This window comes from Cupressus sempervirens, chromosome 1 (genome assembly GCF_028749045.1).
Source record: "Cupressus sempervirens isolate cs-2001-9-10 chromosome 1, ASM2874904v1, whole genome shotgun sequence".
NCBI classification, from domain to species: Eukaryota; Viridiplantae; Streptophyta; class Pinopsida; order Cupressales; family Cupressaceae; genus Cupressus; species Cupressus sempervirens.
This window is the reverse complement of record NC_143118.1, coordinates 839,508,551-839,532,324: the sequence shown is the minus strand read 5'-3', so window position 1 is coordinate 839,532,324 and position 23,774 is coordinate 839,508,551. Positions and strand designations below refer to the sequence as shown.

The window sequence follows — 23,774 nt, the reverse complement described above, 5'->3', positions numbered from 1 at the left end:
AATTTTAACTCCTTTGACTGGGAGACAAACTGGACATAAATGCGGAAACAATTTAATATTTCACGACATCTATGATAATCAAATCTAAAATGCTAATTGACCATGTCCACTTATCTGATATCAAAATTATAGACAAAATTCTAAAATATAATTATGAAGGATGTCTCGCCTGTAGTTTTAAATCTCCACACAATTCAAAAATAAACAAAAGACATTTTATTTTATTTAAAAATAAAATAATAGAATTTTTATTATAAAATCATAATGAGCCCTTATTCCTCCTTACAATAATATAAATGTAGAAATGCTCCTTGTGAATCTGAATGAATGTTCCGATCTTACCTCTCTCGTTACTTTACATTTCTCTCATTATTTATATTTAAATAATATAAAGACCCGACTTTTCAAATGAAAAATCATACTCCTTTAATAATCGCACCTCCTCAATACTTTAACAAATTACTTTTATTAATATTTTCGTAGCCTTGAATCGGAGGTATGGATTTAAAAATAAATTATTTACGTCTTTATTAATAGCATCACGTAGGAGATATTGTCACCACTCCTCACAGCATTCCGTCACAGTTCTGCTGTGAATTTCTATCTCGGACATGAATGTTTATCACCTACGTAGTCGCATACCAATTATTTATCGATGGCGACCTGGCATGTTTTCAGCGATGACCAAAACTATTTTAGCCACCGTGGAGTTTCCTTTTGGTTTGAGTATAAAACGGAGATGGGATTGTATCCTTTGTTGCACATTACTTTCGGCCTTCCATGGCAGCGTAAATGGTCTTCTATGTGAGAGTTCGATTTGAGGAAAGCTTCCATTCAATGACATCTTTGGTGTTCTTTCTAGTTCATATTTTTACACCTGTTTGCACACTGTCTGGTGGATTTTTAAGACATTGAAGCTTTTTCTTTTATTGGGTCTACACATTAACTTTTTATCGCTATCTGCAGACTGCTATATCATCACCCCTGCGCAATGGTTTGAATCTAAACTGCTTGATCAGGTCCTTCATATACACACATACATCCAAGACTTTATAATATGCCATCGGTTGCGATAATTTATATATATTCCAGATCACCGTCTTCATTCCAGTTACAAGTTCCCAACTTACCAGCAGTATATTTGTTCCTTGTTCACACAGATAATATATTCTCCTGACTCTTACAAATATCTGTTTCCATCGCTGCTGTAGATATTCATGTTGAAGATTGCCTTGACTATTCCCAACATCTTCTTTATGCAACCTTTGATTACTGGACTGACCTTCAGTGTGTGTAGATATGTTTATTGCTAATATGTATCAATTTGAATACATTCCTCCATTCTGAAACATTCTTTTTGCATCTTGGAAACTCTTCATATTATAGATCATAGAAAAGAATGTGTATCCATCAATATAATTGTGTAAGCATTTTCCAGTTGGTAGAGTAAGAGTCTATAATTCATCTTCAAATGATTACAATCTGAACAAAAATACTTTGTGATAGACCCTTTGCATTTTCACCTATAATCATAAAGAACGAACACCTCAGTGATTGCCATAAACTCTGCCTTAATGAACAGATTGCCATGAAACATGAATAGGAGTAACATCAGATATATAGGCGCAGAAACTAAATGAATGAGGATCTGTATTGCTGCAACATGATTCAATAAAGGTTCATGCTTTCCCTAATGATTTCTTTCTTTAATCATAGCGTTTACTTGAGATCTCTTGTACTCCAAGTCCTTAATGTTGTGAGATTTCGCCATCATCTCCAATATAAATGGAGCCCCACAAATTTTCTAAAAATTTGGGCTCCATCAGAACCTTCTAGACACATTAGGACACTAATGGTCCAAATTACATTCATTTAATCCATTTAAGGATACTATTTCATTCAAAGCCATTTCATGGTATTTAAACCATTATAGGAGCCAATACATCATAGTTGATATGATTTCACCATTTAGGATTCCTTTGACCTCCTTGGACCTCTAATAGCCATTAGGTGTCTTGCATTCCTTCATATTCTCCATGGTTTGCTTGTTGTTCCAAATAGTTTGCTTGTTGTTCCTAAGTGCCCCTGCACCAGGCTCTAGTTCGGTGGAAGAGTCAGAGAGAGTTATTATTTGATAATTGGTATTTATTGTGGAGTTCACTTTTGACAAGTAGTGTTAAGTAAAAGTCACATATGGCAAGGAGACCATTAAGGATGAGTTATGCATTGTTGCTTTGGAAGTTGCTAAATGCAACTTGTCATTAGATTAGCAAGCTGTTTTTATGACACCATATACCTCTTTGGTGTTGGAGTTGGTTTTCAAGACCATGGGCATTTTCCACTTGTGTTGAACTCTACAAATATGTGGTTTTCTTAGTGTACTTTGTATGATAAGTTGGATATCAATGTCTCTTTGCAAAGGTAACAAATCTTTCACGCTTGATAATGTATGGGCATTAACTTACAAAATGACCGAGTACAAGTGAGGTAAATGACCCACTTTCCACTTTCTACAATGAAAAGTGCAATATTAGGCCTCCTAGGTGCACAACCAGCCTAAAACAACAATGTTCGGTCCCTAAAAGCTAAGATCGCATTCATTACCTCTCTAATGCACTTGTCAATGCTGGTTTACTGATTATAACCTGCTTGCTTGTAGTGCCTCTCCTATCATGGCAAGGAGGTAATATTTATCTCGATGTAGGTGTGAATGTGGAATAAGTAAATATACTTGTTACTTAAATGATTGTTGCAGAAAATACATTATTTTTAAGTGAGTTCATGTATATGAGGTACATGTTTCAAAGAGTAACCTATACAAATTAAATAAAATTGTGTGTGTGTGTGTGATGACTTAAATAAATTAATGTTTTATGTAATTTATATATCCATTGTGCGCTTCATGCCTCAAGTGGAGAATCCCTTATATGTATTTTTGTGTAAACTGCATTTCATATCTATACTCATTCTTCTCCTCCTTCTATGAAAGGTGTCATGTCCTTTGTAGGGTCTTCAAAAGATAAAATTTGCCCTTGTAAATGACCTTAATATGGGACTATAACTAGATCTAGATACTAATGTTATGACACCACTATGAAACCTTACTAAAATGATTAAAAGAACTGTATATGGTTTATACAATGGTATGTTTTAGTTAATATTGTCTTCACCAATCAAACTTAAGTATCAATGAGTAATCATAAGGACATCAAATGCATCCAAGATAGCTATCCAACTATTTTGAACCAATTACCTAGATGATGTTCAGCTCATTGATAATTAACTTCTAAAATCAATATAATTATAAAACAATGTAAATAGTCTAAGTTGTCGGTTCGGATTCTGGCATGGATGCAGGTTCAAAGTTTGTCCAATTTTTTTTAAGGTTGGGTTTGGATTCGTTTTGGGTTCGTCCATACAAAAACATACAATTTTAAAAAATATGTGTGTATATATATATATATAACAACAAATAAGTCCATACACCACTATGCTAATAGCAAAGTAAGAAGAATCGGAATCGGATCGGAATCGGCAAGGCCGAATCAAATCGTGAATCGGCCATGAATCGGAATCGAATCGGCCATGAATCGGAAAATTTAAAAAACCCTTGAAATTTAGTGAGTAACTTATTTCATAAACCCTTTATCGCTGATTCGATCCACCGATTCACAAAAAATCGTTTGGCTTGAATCGAATCGCCAAATCGCGTGAATCGCATGAATCGCCGTGATTCTTGGAACTATGGCTAATAGTAAACCAACATAGCAAAATACACCACCATATCTATGTTTCAGTTCAATAGGATATTAATTGCATCATTTAGCGGTAACCATACATACAACATGATACACTTGCTTGGTTGCATGGGACATGTTTCCATATTAAGGGGACAGAAGAAATCATCAAAATATAAGTGCAGCTATATGAATTTTTATTTTGTATTGGTTAGAGGATTTCTAATTGGGGTAAATCAAAAAGTTGAGATCCAAATTTTAAGCAATGAAATCAAAGATATCATTTTTTTTTAAAAGAAATTCCTCTATAATCGTCAAATTGGATTTCACCTATTGTCAATTTGGATTTGCTCTATAAGCAAGTTTTCATTTTCATTCACAAATGTAAATGACATATTAACCATCTTTTTTTACCTTTTTAGTGGTCACTTTAAGGGTTGAGAGGTTCAAATAGACCAAATTAGACAAAAAAAAAAAACACAATAAAAAAGTTTTAAAAATTGTTTTGAGACCAAACTTGTCCCCCCAGTTCGGCCATTGGGCAGCAAATTCCTTCAAAATTTGCTCCATATTCTGCCCGGGTTCCTCTGACAGGATTTGTAGCAAATCTGTGGTTTTCTAGGCGAATTTGGGAAGAATTTGACAAGGACCAGGATTTGAAGATTGCTGGAGAGAATTTGGCAACTTAATAAATAGTCCATCTTCATATAGTATTAACCTTATTAGCTATTTTAATATAACAAATTAGTTACTATTTTGTTTTGTAATGGTCATTTACATTTCAAGAAGATATATAACCACTAAGCATAACATAGGATGGTCCAAATTACCATAACTATTAAACACCCAACTGATGTTTTTACGAAGTTTATGAAGAGACACATCTCTTTAAGGCAACTCTTCAATCATGCCATGATATAAATGAGGGAGTAGGATCAGTGAAAAAAAGAGAGAGATGGAACAAATGGTTGGGAATCAATAAACATTTGATCACAATACCACCAGATGGAGAGGGGATTAAGGGAACTAGGGAGGTTCTAGAGTAAATAATCATGACTCCAACAGGCATCAAAATACATCATTGCTGAGCTTTTGATATAATTCAGGGAACATAATATATAATGTTTGATACTCAAGAAGGGAAGATCAACGACGATTTTCCATCAACTCTTATCATCGTCAAATCTGAGGTACCCAAAGGAAATGCTGATGGAGTGATTTATATGATACAGGAAACCTACAAGAATGTTTGCTGAAGGTAAAACCGCTCTCTCTCACTTTTGATAACCACACTAGAATGATCTTCTTATTGCCACACCAGTACTTTTTTAGGGCGACAAAATCATCTTCAGGTACACAATCAACTCAAGAATTATATAGTTTATTATGATAAAATGCTTGTCTGCGTGACTATTAATTTGTATGACTAAAATCATTTCATTGGAAATTGTCCGTAAAGGTTTCTGAACAATTCTTTTTTATATTGTGGTCTCTACAATCTTATTTAATGCTGATTTGTTGAATTGGAACAAAATATAGTATGGAACTACTACCTCAACATTTAGTGCCAAGCAAAACTCTACTATCTATAGCAGTAACATGTTAGAATTAGAATCAACAAAATCCTTGGTGGTATATTTTCTTACCTTAGTACGATATTGATACTTGCATAGCAGACTATGAATTTCAATCACAATCTAGTTTGTCTACTTGATTCCATATCTAGTGCCTTCATACCAGCAGCTTTCTCAGTTAGTTTCAAATGGTTTATTTTAGAATCTATGACATAAATATCTTCTCAAATTAGTATGGTCTTAGATTCATTCAATATATTGTGTAAAGTTATTAATAATTTTCCTTCAAATATTAAGCAAAGCTAGAAGTTGGATGCATGAAATCTTTGTGATTTTGTATGGTTACAATTGTGATTCATTTTATTTAGACACAGATTAAGATTTGTTGGATGGAAAAGAAATTTAGATCAATTTTCTTATGCATATTAGTTCAAAAGCCTTCTCTGCAATTCTATATTGTATTATTCCTAGGATATATGATGTTCCTAAATACTAATCCCTTAGATTTAATGCAAGATGGTTTTCACTTTGAGTATATGTTTCCTTTATTAGCTTGAACATTATGATTGCTTACCGTTTAACACGTTGACCTATCTCATACTGATTTGGTTTTATCTTAAGATTTGATAGTCCGTTCAATCATTGTTTTGTTTCTTTTCTATTACAAGTAATCACATTATCTAGTTGACATTAGATGACATTAGGTTCCCTGGTAAGCTCTTCATTGTTTTAGGATTATTAATTACTTGACACTCTTTGTTCATCACAACAATATACAGTCTAAATTATTGATATATGATGCTGTCTGCATATACTTATTATGCCTGTAATATTTTGACACATGTAATGTAGATATCAAGACAAAATATAATCGTTGCATGCTCAAATAAATTCAGCACTAAATGGAATTTTTATGCCAGTCTTAAAAAAAACCAAAAGTATCATTTCTTACGTGGGAGTATTTCTTATAAATCCTCCCTTAATTAAAGAAATATATGGAACATTTTCACCCCTCTTCTAGATTCCTGATTAAGAGAAGTTTATTTTTGAAAATCTGAATTGATTTTAGAAAAGATTTGTAAAATTTAAATGTTAGGGAATTAATAATAGTATGTAATGCAAGATTTCTTAAGAAATCAAATAGGTTTTATGATTAGGGAATTTTATAGATTTAAGAGATTAAGATTAACTAATTTTATATATAGATTTTAATTTATGATAAATAAGGTTGTTTAATGTTGGGCTGAAATTATATTTGATTAGAAAATAATTATGGTTCTTTTATTCATTAGAGATTGCATGTTATTAAGTGAAGAATTATGTATAATTTCAAATAAGGAATATTCTTCTATTAGTAAAGATGTTTTAGAAGTTAACCTAAATTTTGATAATAGTGATAAGTTTATCTTAGAAACAACTGTCAAAGTTTTCTCCATATACACTTGGATTATAATGTCTAATGTGATTATTTGATTCTTCAAGCTAATGAATAATGTAATTCCTACATTAGAAATTAGTTAGCTTAAAAGAATTCTAACTATAGTTTCTCGCATTTATAATAGTCTAGAGACCTCTTAGGGATTTTCAATTATGTTAAACTAGATTGTCATTTATGATTCTAATTGAAGTAATTATTGGAAAGTGTTGTTTTACTTTATATATTAAATACTTGTGAGTTTATATAGTTGTTATTGTTGAAGATTTGTGCCTCACCCAATTTTGTTTCAATGATAAGAAAGTATAACAATAAGATGCTAAGCATCACATGATTAATACATTCATGAGGTAAAACATATGGATATTAAGGAAGTGGTAGTCATTGAATGTATTATGTTCTAGCTTCATGTCTTCTTAGTGGATGACCAATTGTCATCCATGCAATGACATTGAGTATAATGTGTTTGTTGGAAATGTTGTGAGTAACACCTTGAGTTATTCTCAAGAATGCAACATCATTGAATTTGGTTATGTCTCATGTCTTCTTGGGAGCTGAGGTAGTGTTTTCTTTTATAGATGTCTTTGATATAAGGTAAGTATATTCTTGTCCATTGTATTTGGGTCATTGAGTATTATAATGAGCCACCCAAGTAAAGCTATCAAACATGATGTATTTTGTACCTTTTAACATGGTGAGTCAATACGATATGATTCAACATTCAATTGTCAAACTACGAAGTCTCTAAGCATGAATGTAGGCAAGGCCATCAATGATGAGCCCCCAAGGCTTAGGTCCCCCTAATGTTTTCTTTTAAATTTTTAATGCAACTATTTCATTTCTTCTCAATAATGATAGCTAAGATATTAATGAAGCATTTATATATGATCATGTCTCTAACATGTTGCATCTAGTTGGTTGGAGTGTGCAATTACAGGTCTTAATCCTGGTGGTCATAGTACAATAGCAAGGTTGCAATATTCAGAAAATACAGTGCATTGTTGTAAAAGAAATTTACAAGAGTTATACTATGATATTTTTATGGTCTTATATTATGTTTCAAATAAAAAATTATTGCATGTTTTAGTGTGTGTTTTTTCCTTGTATAGAGGGTTCCTCGATGGGGCATTACATTGCCCGCTTGGAAAATATAAATTATCTTGGAACTCACTCAATTTTTCTTCTCCTTTCTTCTTGATCATTTACAATAGACTAAAGAAACTTGTAAAAAATCACCAAAAGTCAAAAAGGGAATTTAAAGTGTTTTGGGGCATTGTAAATTGTTTATTGACATGTGGAGAAGCAATTCGTTACTGCAATGATGGTCCACTAAAAGAATGAAGATGGTGTTGGATTGGAGATTGTTGATATATCTTATCTCCATTTATTCCCTTATTTTTATGTCTAACAGGCCAATGAATTCTCTGATCCTTGAAATGTGTGAAGATTAATATTATAAAAATGACATTCTTTATGGTTTTCATTGCCAGATTCAGCCGGTTGTCCCTGGTATGGTAGGGATTCAGCTTGTCCATCCCCAACAGTCTGGGAGAGGGTCAATGGTTCCCAGAACAAGAGTTGATCATTTCCAAGTTTCTGAGACAATTTCTGGTTTCTTTACATGACTAGGACGGTCTGGAAACATTTTTGGTCATCCATGAGTCCTCGAAATGGTTTTTATTTCTAATACTTGGACATTTAGGGTGGAAACACATTTCCAAGTAAATGCAGTGCTAGAAATCTACGTTGTCATATTTACTCTTGAAAAGCATTGGCTCTAGGCAATTACATTGTAACTACTGGTGGTTGTTGAACATACAATTGAGTATGGCTTTCAGAGTGAGTTTTTTTTCCCAAAAGGGTCTTACCACATATATCTAGTGTTATGAGTTTATTTGTTTAGATATGATTTTGCATGTGTATATCTGATTTGTAGTACACAAGAGTTTGTAAGAAATTTTTACATCACCTCTCCTATTAGATTTAGCATTTGAAAGCGTTTATTATGCACTTGGATTCCTCTCAAATTGGCATAGAGATATTAAAACCATAATGAAGATCAAAGTATTGCTCAATATCCTTCCAATATTTCTCACCCCCAACAAAAGTCGTCAATCAAAATTAATTCCTTAGTAAATGAACAAAAGCGACCAACATAAGCTGTCCCAACATCTCAGCAATAAACATTATACCACTTTCAATGTATTTCCCAACACAACAATATTTTAAAATGTTTGAATATAAGCCTTGAGTCCTTGTGTGCTCCTCACATTTGCTTGTAATAAATCAGATCCAACAGAATATTTTTCATTGATCAATACTAGTCGACTCCCTATGCTCTCGGAAATCTCTTTAATATTAATTATAATGGCCCAGCCAATATTTATTTAATAATTTGGGATTCTATGAAACTCCCTGTTTCCAATGAATGCAATATCCAAGTTTGATACAAAATATTAGACAATAATAATTTCTTTCAAAACTTTGCACTCCAAGCAATAGCAATAAGAAATTTACCCCAATGTTTTACCTTTCGTCTTGAACATCCAAGATACTTTCATAGTTTGACTAAATCAAAGATTTAGTTTGATGCATATAAATATTTACTTCAATTTTTTGTTATTTCATCCATGTGTCTTCTCATAAGTATTTTCCAGCCATGGGAGTTTAATTTTGAAGATTACCATTTTTCCTTGAAGTGAACCCTTATCATAAAGTAATAAATACCTCCATAAATAGCCAATATTTTGATCTCTAAATCATTTACCACCAAAGGTTTAGCAAACTTTCTCCATTATCAACAACCATGGATCCTGATGTGAATCCACCTAATAGAGAGAGCAGGTTTCCATCCAACTCTCTATGAAGCCTTGAGGGTTTCCATCCTCAGACTTCCTGAAAAGCCACAGCTCTCCAATATTCTCCAATAAAATATCTCCCCTGAATCTTTTCTCCTCTCAAAAACCCTTCTTTGATAATATCATTTTGCAGTTCCCATACTGTTACCATGATTAAGTGACTTAACTTGACCTTAGTTTTCTAAAGTCACTTTATATAATAATTATTTCATATAACATTATACATAATCATATTAAATAATTATAAACAACTTCCCTTTTTGATCCACTTTAGCCTGCACGAATCAATTGATGTTTAATGTCCAAAAGGGGGCATTTCACATATACTGCCCAATTGCATATATTTTCAAGTGACCAAGCAGATGTGAGCTACTACAGCATTTGACAAGGGCATCAGTTCATAACCCAGGCATTCCACACCATATCAATAAGGATCGTATCTTTAGTTTTAAGCTGCAAATTATGGAAGAGGGATCTCAAAATTATTATGTATGGTGTGAATTGTTTAGGGTATGAATCATACTTATATATGTATGAATGACACAACATTGTCTAGCAGTATGCAAAAATTGTAAAGTCCAAATTTTATGATATGAAAAGGTTGCAAACTTTCAAAAAATGCCAAAGGGTTTAAATCCCCATTTAGTTTCCTATAGGTTTGCAATTCTACCTCCATTCTTGTTCCTCACAAAAAAATAAGAAAAATATAAGATGTATAAAACCAATTTGGTGGCATTACAATGACCCCAAGATTGAACATACAAATCAGAATGAACAAGCCCAAAGGCTGATGGAAATGTCTAGATAAAGAATCTTTGACTATGTTGATTAGAACCTATGACATTAGGAAAATTAGAATTGTCAATGGTTGAGAACCTCCTAACAGTCCCGGCAATACATTAAGCATTGTGCAGCCAGTCAGCTTTTGCCTAGACAGAATCACTTTATACCATGTAAGTTACATCTTTCTGCTTCTCTTTCGTTTAGTCCCACTGACTAGCTCTCTGCCATGACTCATGAGCATAAAATTTGTTATAGCTATACACTTCTTGCATGAGCTGCATGCAGTGTTTCTCCTAGAGCTATCAGATTTCCACAATGCATCAGTGTTACAAATTTGTTTCTGGATTTGACTGTGTGAACGATTTTTATCATCAACATTTCGGATCACACTATGTGATCCATCATCAGGATGCATGCAAAAGAAGAGAAGGAGAAAGGAGATAGATAGCAGACCAGAAATCCAATAGAAAGATAATAAAGACCACCTAAACATTAAAATGAAACACAAAAGAATAGGAGTAAAAATAAGATAAGCAAATAGAGTAAACAAAAAGCCAACAACAAAAAATACAAACCAATAGTAAAGACATCAAATAAACAAATAAATACTCAAAATAACTTACAATCCAATAAATAAAATGATAATAACAAGAAGCTAAAAAATAAGGAGAACAATATAGAAAAAAGGCAAGAAAATGGAATAAACATTCATAAAGATCCAAAAAAACATCTAAAGAAGACTAAATTAAACAAATTACAAGAATGAGTGATAAAGAACATATGCGAACTAATGAACCAAAAATTAAAATATAAAATATAAAATTAATAAAATTAATTAAAATAATAAAATTAAAATAAATAAAACAAAAAGAAGAAAATGAAAATTAATAAGTCAAATAGAAAGAAAAATAAAAATAGTGGAAAGAAAAATAATCAATTATATATAAATAAATGTAAAAAATTAAAAAATTAAAATAAATAAATAAAATAAAATACACATACAAGGTGTTTGCTATAAAGAAAAACAAGGAAAATAACAAAAGAAAAGAAGAGGAGGAAAAATTACTAGGAAATATAAATAGAAAACAAGGATAAATAAAGAGGAATAAAAATGAGAAGAAAGAGTATAAAGAAGGATATAAAAGAAAAGGTAAGGTCGATGTTATTTCTGTGGACTTTTGATCTAAAACTATCCAGCCTGAAATTTTATGATGCATTTCAGATTTAACGATTTCTAGACTCATATATACCTCTACTGAACTGCTATTACAAAAACTATACAATATTTTTTAATATATAAAAGAAAAGCAACTCATGACACAGATGTGACAACAGCTTTTCCAAGAAAATCCTCTTGCTATAAACATATTATATAGAATATGCAAAAATAGCATTTCAATACATAGTAATTACATCCTTAACTAGCAAATGAAATAACTAACGTCTATCATAGACACAACAAAGCTATGTTTGAAATCAAATAAGTTGTTGCCCACACGGGAAATATATCAAAAAGGAAAACTTAACAGAGGAATATAATTATTCCATTTCAAAAACTTTAAATTTTAACTTTTCCTGGATATATACCTCCAAGAAAAGATTCCCAAAACAAACTTTGTCGTCGGCCTTTACAAATATATCTGCCTTTGCTTTGCTCGCTTCTGATATCACAGACTTTACACCAGGCATTTTACTCTGCACCAATAGATTGGTATGACTTTCATCAAAATTTAACTATGCAATTAAGCATCATTCATAATGAAAAGAGCAGCCTATTTATCCCTTCCATTGTAACAATTCTATGCAATTACTGGATGAATGTTCTCTGCAGCTCCAATCAAACAAGAATCACAAGATATATGTGATACAGAACTCACATGAAACGTGCAATTAATACACAAGAAAAACATAATCAGACCATACCATTAGAAAGCTTACCTTTATCAAACCAGTCCCAGTGACGTGATCAGCATGGACATGTGTATTCATGGCATAAATCAACTTCAATCCTAGCTCCTTGATCAGATTAATATCCCTATCTGCTGTTTTATCCACTGGATCCACCAGCTTAACAGACAATTTTATACATATACATAAATGACAAAGGAAAGAAAATTTTCAATTCAGCATATAATTTTAAAACGGGCCAAAAGGACTCAAATTACATTCAGGTGCAACAGAGAAATAATGAAAATTTGCATAAGAGAACCTGCATACCAATGAAATTTTTAAATCAAAAGACAATACAGACCTCATATACTCTTTGAAGGCCTGCCTTGATTCTAGCATTTGGAAAGATTTTACCAAACTAGAGAAAGGAAAAATTCAAAACTAACCTGGAAAGCATCACATTGATCAGAGGTTTGCAGTATTTTGTTGGTTTGTGGATAGTTGAATCCACAAACTCGGTGAGTTGCCCTTGGTATATAAATAGTTGAATCCACATTCTGAATATGGATAGTTGAGTGTTCGGTTGGACAATCAAAACAGTTGCACAGACAAAAGGAGTTTGTCTTAATGCTGATGGAGAGTTGTGTAATCAGAATATTTGCCCAAACGAAGACATGTTTGGGTTAATGTTGATGCAGAATTAGATAATCAAGACATTTTCCTAGACAAAAAAGTTTAGGTTAACATTAATACATTTTTTGCTGTTTTTATTTTTCCATAATGTGAACCTTAAGTGGGCGTTGTTACTAAATTAAGGCTTAAGTTTAACAAACTAAGTAGCTTAGTGTAATGTCCCCGTCCTTGAGCCAATCCACTAAAGCAGAAAGACCTTTGTGGATAAGGAGTGGCAGTCCTGGACACCAATAGAAGCTAGGAGTTAGTCGAATTAGAGATGAGAAAACTGTGAAGTCTTATAGATAAGATGTTTTCCCAAGATAAATAAGGTTTGATCCCTAGTAATGATCATCACCAATAGGAATACCAAGTATCTCCATCATAATAAGGGATTGACTAAACCAAGGAAGAATGATATTAAAGATATAATGATCACCGTGGAGATATCCATCATCCTATGAGATACAGTAGAGTAAGGAAATTAATGAATGGTGCAGCAAGAATGAGTAAATGCTTATATATCAAGGAGAACTAATCAAAATATAAACACAGTCAACTAAGGCAAGATACATCCAAAAATCTGATAAAGCATATCTAAGTCATATGGTTGCAGATGATGATTGAGCATAGCAGTCACAAGATCTAATGAAAAAGGATCCTCGAGCATGTTAACTAGCATTGTTCAGTCAATAAAAGCATCAAGAGAGAAGCTCAGAATTAATCATCAAAAAGGATCAATTGTCTATCATGATGAAACTTGGCCAAAAGATCAGCAAGAAATGAACATAAGCATCACTAGTCATTACACATGAAAGGAAGAGATTGATTAATGAACCGGTAATTCCTACAACAAGCAAGATCGAAGCCATAAATGCTGGTACTTATATATTGGTCAGCAATTAGTAGGTTGTCATACGGATCAGAAGATGTATCAATAAAGATAATCATTGAGATATTGTTAATAATCATTCACTACAGAAGGTTAGACAATCACATACCCGATAAAGCAATATCAAATTCGTAAATAGTCGAATTCAACTTTCAATAGACATCATCTAGGAGGATATCAACTAAACGATTAAAAGATTATCGATTGTTTGAGACAAACCACATCTTGCATCAGCAAATATACAGGATGTAATCACAAGATATCGATGAATGAGGGATCAGCAGTGACTGTGATATATTAGGAATGAAAGTCAATATGAAGATCGAGCTACATTACTAGTGGATTATCAGAGAAAGACATCGATCAGATAAAATCATAATAACATCTCCTACTTATCAATTGATGAGCTTAAGGGGCTTTCTAATGAATGGTTCATAAGGCACAACACTTAGTGAAGGTTTTGCAAATGGGGTTGCAAGCAGAGTGGGTTCAACCATGGAGGAAACTCCATAGTTAAGTGCGCTCAAGCTGGAATAGTACTGGGATGGGTGACCTCCTGGGAAGTCCCGAATCGGTTGTTTCACCTCTGTGAGCATCACATAGATCCAATGAGTGCTAAGTGTTCCATTTATTCTCATGAGAGCTGGATTCATGTGAATCACTACTAATGAAACATGAGTCAATGAGTTTGACTCAGAAACTACACATTTAAATCCTGATAGCAATATCACAATTTGACTTCCTGTGAAAAATATCTCGTACTTATCAATTAATGAGCTTAAGGGGCTTTCTAATGAATGGTTCATAAAGCACAACACTTGGTGAAGGTTTTGCAAATGGGGTTGCAAGCAGAGTGGATTTAACCATGGAGGAAACTCCATAATTAAGCGCGCTCAAGATGGAGTAGTACTGGGATGGATGACCTCCCTGGAAGTCATGATGCTTCACATCTGTGAGCATCACCTAGATCCAATGAGTGTTAAGCATTCCATTTATTCTCATGAGAGATGGATTCATGCGAATCACTATTCATGAAACATTGGTCAATGAGTTTGACTCAAAAACTACACAGTTAAATCCTAATAGTAATATCAAAATTTGACTTGATGTGGAAAATATCTCCTACTTATCAACATCAGCTAAGACAAGAATTAATGACTAAATTAATCATAGTTAAACCAAACTAATACAGTTAAGTAGCAGATGTTTACTATTGGTTCCACTAGCGATTAAGGAAGGATTACCTTTCTAAGAAACATGATATTCATTAGTACCATAATTACACCACCCTAGGGGATGGGGGGACAGCGGAATGGGGGGACAAGTTTTCATGATGGGGGAAGAGGGGCCTTAATTTCCGAGGACGATGGTGGGGGACCAGGGGGTTGTATATACTATACATATGGTACTTAAAATGCTAGTTATGAAAATATGTATAGTAATAGAATATATAAAGATGCAAAAGAGTAAAAACTTGAACATTGCATTGAATTGGAACATCAAACAATGAACATAAATAGTCAAATCAGAAAATAGTCAACAACATGATGGCCCCCCGTCCTCGGCGAAGGTGGCAGAATCTAGTGGCGCCACTGGGGACAGGGAAACGGAGTCCCCAAGTCCCCGGTGCGTCCCTGTCTCCAGGACATGGGACAAAAGGTTGGGGGACGTGTCCCCGTGTTACTATGATTAGTAATAACCTGAGATCTAATCAATAATCATTTGCACGCAACGATCTCTGATAATTATGCAGCGAATTGGTTTTATTATGGAAAGGTGTGATTAGTAAAGCGGCATGAGGGAAGAGACAAGATGTGTCTCATTCATTGCATCTCTTCATTTGTAAAAGACAATATGAGTATGCATTCTCATCAGTCATTGAAAGCATCATTGGATAATACCTCTTTTACTTAATCCAGTTTGGATCTGCTCTATTAGAGCGAATTGCCTCTAGGCGTTATCTGTGGCATATAATCCAAGAATTGCAATTAGACAGAGCCTGAACATTGCATATGTATAAGTTCAGATCAGATACAGCAATATCATTGCTATAAGCAATAATTGGAAGAAACTGCATACTTATAAGGTGTAAATAAGAAATAGCATCTATCATTGAAGTTGCAAGCATACAAACACAAATATCAGAGTTGGAGATATCTCTACATTCCACAATCAAATCGACTTATCAGACATAGCAATCCATTGCTAAAAGCAATATATATCAATCATATAAGCATATCATATAAAGCAATATCATTCATAGCATATTTAGTAATTGTATATCACAAATTACTATCCATTCAATACCAATTTTGCACATATTCACACGCACACGCACACGCACACATATATCAGAAATAGCAACTGATATCTTGTGTAGCATCTCTACTTGGCTTTAATTGCAATCATTGGTCAACGTAAGAAGGTTAAGCAATTGTCCCAACTTTCCAAGTTGGCCAAAAGGGGGCATTACACTATTAGATTATATTTTAAATCAATCCGAATATATTCAAATCTCATTTTATAGCTGTTGTTTGGTATGTGATATTGCAATAGTTTTATCTGCTCCGCCAATTTCAACAGTAGTACCTCACACAAACTCATAGATGAGTGTGCATAGATCTTGATTCATGAAATAAGAATCAATATGACTCAAAAACTACACAATTGAATATTGATTAGATAATTTGACACACTGCAGAAAAATGTTTATACAAGATTTTCTTCTATATAAGGGTCTCAGAGTTGAGAATGAACTCTGAACCTACAATAACCAAACAAATTTAAATAATGGGACCTCAAATTCATAATGAAAACTCAAATTAAAATTAAAAATTGGACATAAGAAATCTAAATATCTGACAACAATTTATAAACATAAGTCAAAATCCAAATACCACCATGTATAATGAAAATGAGAATGAAAATCCTAAAACAAACATTCATTAAAACAATCAAATGTAAATCACCCATGTTTTCTACCACTGAGCTGAACCTACTTACCACTGCAGGCTTATCAGGGTGTCCCACATCAGCAAGCAGGTACGTATACGTGGACGAATCCTTTTCGAACAACTGTCTGAACAGAAGAGACCCTCCCGCCATATTCGATATTCCTCTGCAATAATACGAAGTCTGTACAGGAAAAGGAGATAATTTTGCAGGGGCTAGATTTTTCAGGCGGCCAGTCACAGGGGACCGAGCAAATTGGAGGGGTGCAGAGAGCCGCATACTCTTGCGCCTTTTTGTAAGGATCTGGAATGCCTGCTGCACAAGCTTTGGGATTTCCTTCACCGGATATGACGAGGTTTCTTATTAAAAGAAAATGTTCATTTCTTGCAGTAGTATTGATGGAAACAACTTGACAGCAAGAGCTGAGCACCCAATCGATTTTTAAATCTGTTTCCATTATGCGAGGCATATGGAATTTGTCGGGTCTTATTTATTTCTTTGTTAATTGGAAAACTAATTTGATTTTGAAAGCTTGACGATGGAGATAGAGAACACGGGGAAATTTTGAAGAGATTTAATTAGAGAAAATCCGCATGGAGAGAAGGGAGCATGGTCAGCTGCGGAGCACATATATCAACTTGGCATTTAAACATTTGACAAATGATAAGAAAAGGGACCAAAAAAGTAGGAGAATACTTTATCTTTTTATTCTCTATGGTTTAAATTGTTGGAGAGATTTTATTAGAGAAAATAGGCATGGAGAAATGAAATGAAATGATATGAAAGATTTTAATAACATCACGAGGCTAGAGTAGCTTATGGGACCCACACAAGAAATCTCTCAAGAAGGAGAGAATCTAATCTAGCTATAGGCTTTTGGTTAACTTGTCTCTCTATCACTGAATATTGATAATCAAAGTCATTGTTCTCTTCAACTGATCATCCTCAAATAAGTAGCTCAGGTCTCTGTTCTCTAATAGCCCTACATACCCCGATCTGATGTCACTATATGTCGGACATTCCTTGACAAAGTGGTGCTCTGTCTCTACCACCCCCATATTATAGAATAAACAAATTTTGTCTGTCTATTCTTCTTTTGGAACCTGGCATCTACCTATTTCACACCTCAGCTAGTGCGAACTAGTTTTGATTTGCACTATCAGCATTTTTGCTCTCCAATTAATTGGTGCCCTTATATAGGTCTTTTCATCATGACTAGAAGTGGGATTAAATTATTTAGTCAGTGATAGATTGGAAAAAGTTATGTTTGATTGAAGAATGACAATGAAATTAGACGAATAGTCAATGATAGATGATAATAAATTGATTGATTTATCAAATCTATGTGGATTCAAGTGTTGTGGTTCGGCCTACATTTTCTAGACTATGTTATGTGATTATTGTTGCAATCGCATGATGATTGGTGTAACAGAAGGCATAGTTTCAATGGATTAAAGATCATTATGTGAAAAGTTCACTAATTATTTAGAATCATAAATGTTAGGTCCTCATTGATGATTTGGTTGGTACTGATTGTAAGCTCCTAATAGGGCTAGACCTTTATTTGGGTGTACTTTAAAAGAGTGCAAATATTTGTGGGTACTAATTCCCACTATGATTTTTTTCTCTTACGAAGGGTTTCCACATGAAAAATAGTGGTGTTCTTGTGTTACATTTGTGGATGGTTTCATTTGGTTCATTATTTGTTGCTTTCATGACGTATAAGTTGATGCATGTGGATGAATGGTTAATGAATAGATTTGATTTGGGTTGTTTATGTTGGAAGTTCTAATTGGACAGCAAGAGACTTGAGGGAGGGGCGGGGGGGGGGGGGGGTGAATCAGGATTTGTAATACTTTAACCTTTTGAACAATTCTAAAAAGTATTCACCACATTTACCATCTCACATCCAATTGCTTATGCACAAATTTTTCCACAAATTTTACCACATTTACCCACAAATTTTTAGTACTATAGTAATAAAGTTAACTTGTTAGGGTTGCAATGTTTGACCATATCCAATGAACTATCTTGTGAGGGATTTGCCCTGTTAAAAGCTTTTGAGACTGGTAGATCTCACCTTGTTAGAAGATTTTACACTTACAACAAAGTAAGGAATCTATTTGGAGATTTGCAAAGATCTATAAAGATCACTTTGTTGAGAGATTTACCCTATCTCAATCTATTAGAATTGATTTAGTATTTGACCCTCGGTTTTCTCTGTAAGATGATTTTGGGTCTCCTCTTTACAAACTTATCCTCTCTTTGATCTGATAAAGCTATGTTGCCACTTCACTACTTTGACTAGGTTGCTTGCTCTATTGAAAAATAACAGAACACTTATTGCCTCTTTTACCATGTTCATACATTCATACTTGTATTGCATGAATAGTTTGTTCACTCCTTCATATCATACTCTTCACCATACCATAAAACTATATCGAAATAGGTCAAGTTCTGCCCTATTTAAAGATTTCATAAAGAGATTTCTAGATGCTTTGGTTAGCATGAATGTTGATGGTATTCCTTTGGGGGAGTATCCTAAGAATTAGAGAGTATTGACATGTTGTATTCATGACTATGTTTTTCATTGATGTCAACGTAGCAATAAGTCTATGAAGATTGGCAGAGTAGCAGATAGAGATCATAGTTGTACAAACAAGGTTTTGATTGTCTGGTGATGCGCAGTCAAGGACATGTTTTACCTTATGTCTAGATGACAAGGTTAAATATGCAGAGTCCAAGTCGAAGATGTATGAAAGCTATAAGTGATTTACAGAGATAGAGTGCATGGAAAGCAGTTTTAAATGATCCTATTATATCTTCTAGCATAGATATAATCTGGTGATGCACAGTCAACTGATGATAGAAGATAGCCTAATAGTGACATCAACAAATGCAAGTCTTGAAGTTGCACATGTGAAGTTTTGTATATATTGTGAGCCAACAATGCTATTGTAATTGTGAATTAATTAATTATCTTATTATAATTTATTGGGAAAGCCTCAAGGCCGACTTAAGGAATTATTTTGAAGATAGGGTATAAAGGAAAGATGTTTTCCTTGTTTGTAAGTATGTGTGTATCAAGTATTGAATGCAAAGTGTGAAAAGTAGGAGAGTGTTTGGTGAATGTAAGTAAGCGATCTAAGGGATTTTGGATGCAAAGTTCATGATTTGGTATCAAGATCAGAAGGAGCAGAGGTGTAGTTGACATGATAGAGAAAGAGGAAGGAAGTACAATTCAAATCTATTATTCAACAAAGAATAATACAGAGATCATTTGGACAATGGATTCATTGGTCTTTCCCTTGAAGATGTTTGGACAATAGGTCCATTTGCCTTCTACAACTCCTAATAGGGATTCAAAGTCTCCTAACAAGGATTCCTATGTACTGAATGTTGTTACAGACTCGTGACAAGGTCCATCCTCTAACAAGGAATATTTATATTAGTACATCATCATGTGGGTGTTGAAAATAATTGGTTAATTATGTATTTTCTTTGATCTTACACAAAGTGTCATATCTTTACTAGTTAGTGTATGCCGAACTCACTCAAGCATTGAAGATAGTTTCCTATGTCTATTGAGCATTCTAGAGTTTACCAAGTTCAGAAGATAATGTCTACCGAGTTCACTCGATCGACTAAGAGAAATTCACATAAGTTGAGTGTTAAACAAGCACTTAGTTAATGAAGGAAAAGTTGGGTGGAACCAGTATTAACCAAGCTCACACGGTTACCAAAGAAAGTTTGTGAATATGACAACAAACTCTCCCTCTTTGACATCTCATGCCAAAGACAATATCAATGTACTGTACATGTTGATTTCATATGCATTTTTCTCTTTTCAATACTGCATCAACTAATTGATCTTCAACATGTTATGGGTGATGCATCACTAAAATTCATTTTAGTGAGCTTTAGATAGGGGAATAACCCCTAACTTACATCTTAGATATAGAAATGCATCCTTAGGTAATGGCTTAGTGAATATGTCTTCAATTTGTTCTCTGGTATTCACATATTCAAATCTTACCTCTTTATCTTGCACCAATTCTCTTAGAAAATGATATTTTATAGCAATGTGCTTGGTCTTGGTATGCATCACAACATTCTTTGATATATCAATTGCACTGGTGTTATCACAAACTATGACAACTAGATCCTTGATCTCTATCTTCATACCTGCCAATAGTTGCTTGAACCAAACAACATTGGAGCAATTAACTATTGTTGCTACATACTCTGCCTCTATTGTAGACTAAGAAATACAATTTTGGTTCTTACTTGTCTGAGACACTTTACCAAGAAAGAATGCTCCACCATTGGTGCTCTTCCTATCATCAACATTTCCTGCCCAATCAACAACTGTGAAGACTTTCGAATCCAAATTGCCTCCTTTCTTGTACCATAATATGTAGTCTTTAGCACCTTTCGAGTACCTCATGATTTTTTTGATTGTGATCATGTGATTTTCTTTAGGATTTGCTAAGAATCTTGCCACCATACCAACTGCTAGTGCAATATCAGGCCTTGTGTGCACTACATGTTGTAGTTTTCCAATCATTGATTTGTATGTGGTCTAATCTACCTCCTTGGATTCATCATTTTTTAAAAGATTATGTCCAGTAGACATAGGTGTTCCAACTAGTCTTGAATCTTCCATTCCAAACTTCTTTAGTATCTCTTAGATATATTTGTATTGAGTAATGTAGATACCATCTTTCTTCTATTGAATTTGTAATCCAACAAAGAATTTTATCTCTCTAAACATGGACATGTCAAGTTCTTTACTCATATATTGTTAAAAAACTTTGCACAAGTCATCATTTCCAGTAAACAATGTTTCATCTACAAAGATTTCAACCAATACAATATTCTTGTCTAATCCTTCTTCGATATACAGGTTGTTGTTATCATTTGTTCTTTGAAAAACCACCAATTGCAACTAGTTATTGATTTTCATTCTTCTAAAGTGAGCCTTGTTAGGAGCCAACCCTATTAAAGGTTACAAAACACATTGTTAGGTGTGACCATGTTAAAGGATTTAATCACCCTGTTAGGAGTGGCTTTGTTACAGGTCTTTAGACACTTCAATCTAGAAATGTCACCTTGTTAGAGGATTTACAAATAGTTTTTAAGCCAACTCTGTCAAGAGATTTAGATCACTACTATAATGGTTAGAGAGTAACAATTACATGACTTGATTTTGATACAACTAAATTGTTGATTACAAATCTCAATTTTGGATTTTATACCTGATCCTTTTTTATCGAATTTATCTTTTAAGCTCCATAACGATATTCTATTTATCCTTCTAATTCGCTTCCTCAAAGCATTTTCTATTCTTCCATTCACTTACACACATTCAATCCTCAACTTGACCTTATATTTATACCTTATGCATTATCAATTCGGCTTGAATATAACTTAGAATAATTAATATTCATCTCCTTAGTCAGCTAGAACCAACAAAAAAATATATTAAACTCAATATGCCAAAACAAGAAAATCCTTCGCTAGTCGACCCTACTCGATAGGCACTACCTCATAAATGATTTTCCTGTGTTGACCAAGTGAACTTGGTTAACACTGCATCTTCACAAACTTTTTTTGGTAATTGAGTGAGCTTGGTTAACACTGGTTCCATCCAACTTTTTCTTCATTAACCGAGTGAGCTCAATTAACACTCAATTTATGTGAACTCCTCTTTGTCGACCAAGTGAACTTGGTAGGCACTATCTTCTGAACTTGGCAAGCTCTGGAATGCTTGACAGGCATAAGAAACTATTTCCAATGCCCGAGTGATTGGTAAAGATATGACATTTTGTCTAACATTAAAGACAATACACAATTAACCAATTGTTTTCAATAATCTCCCTCTTTGGTATTGATGGCAACACAACACGTCATAATACAATGAATTTTTTCTAGAGAAAAATAAAGTAAGAAGCATATCCTTAGTATCATTATGATTCTCATCCATGAGAACTCCCTCTATCAGTGTAAACTCCCTCTACCTTCAGTTTCTCCCTTTTTCTTCAACATCTTCTGATAGAAAACTCTACGTCTTTGGTATCAGATCAAGGTCTTTGATATCTCTGCAAATTCTCCCTCATCACAACTTTATAAAATTTTGTGAATATGGTAGAAAACTCCCCCTCTTTGACATCTCATGCCAAAGACAATATCAATGTATCTTATGTACTGATTCATATGCATTATGTTCTTTTCAATACTCCATCAACTAATTGATCTTCAACATGCTATGGTTGCCATTGTAACAGTGATATAAATCTCTTAATGGAGTTGGCTTAACAACTATTTGTAAATCCTCTAACAAGGTGGCATTTCTAGGTTGAAGTGTCAAAGACCTCTAACAAGGCCACTCCTAACAAGGTGATTAAATCCTCTAATACGATCACACCTAACAATGTGTTTTGCAACCTTTAATATGGTTGGCTCCTAATAGGGCTCACTTCATAAGAGTGAAAATCAGTAACTAATTGTAATTGGCAGTTTTTCCCAAATTGGGTTTCCATGTTAAATCTTGGTGTCAATTGTTTTCATCTTATTTCTTTTATGTGTATGAAACTAAGTAAAGTAAGTTTAATCATAGATAACGTCTTAAAGATTTACATGTTAAGAATTTTCCAAGTTACAATTGTTATTTCAGTGCTTAACAAGTTACAACATTTACTAGTATAAATTGAGTGCTTGTGTGTTTGCAGAGCATTAGTATTTTTAGTGAAGTTTGTGTTCTGTGTTAACATCTAAGGGATTTGGGCTTTACTTTAGTGGTAAATAATTCACCCCTCCCCTCTCAATTACTCCTCTTATATTTCTAAAAATGGGTACCATCCCCACCGGGGTTTTCCCTCTAATCAAGAGTTTCCCTAGTTAACATATTTGGTGTTATTGTGCATGAGTATTGTGTTGTGATTTCTATTTGCATTGCTCACATGGTTAAGTTGTATTAAG

At 33.6% G+C, this 23,774-nt stretch overlaps 1 protein-coding gene across 1 annotated transcript in view; it reads right to left on the bottom strand.

Annotated features, from left to right (window-relative positions):
* The window catches only part of GLY3 (glyoxalase II 3), a 67,871-nt gene extending 50,563 nt beyond the window's left edge, over positions 1–17,308 (bottom strand). Inside the window, exons 1-3 of the mRNA XM_089791188.1 lie at positions 16,845–17,308; positions 12,326–12,454; positions 11,975–12,082 (exon numbers count right to left, since the gene is read on the bottom strand). Of these exons, the coding sequence (XP_089647314.1) occupies positions 11,975–12,082; positions 12,326–12,454; positions 16,845–17,072 (465 nt within the window). The 5' untranslated portion in view covers positions 17,073–17,308. The remainder of the gene's footprint in view (positions 1–11,974; positions 12,083–12,325; positions 12,455–16,844) is intronic.
* Positions 17,309–23,774: the final 6,466 nt, after the last annotated feature.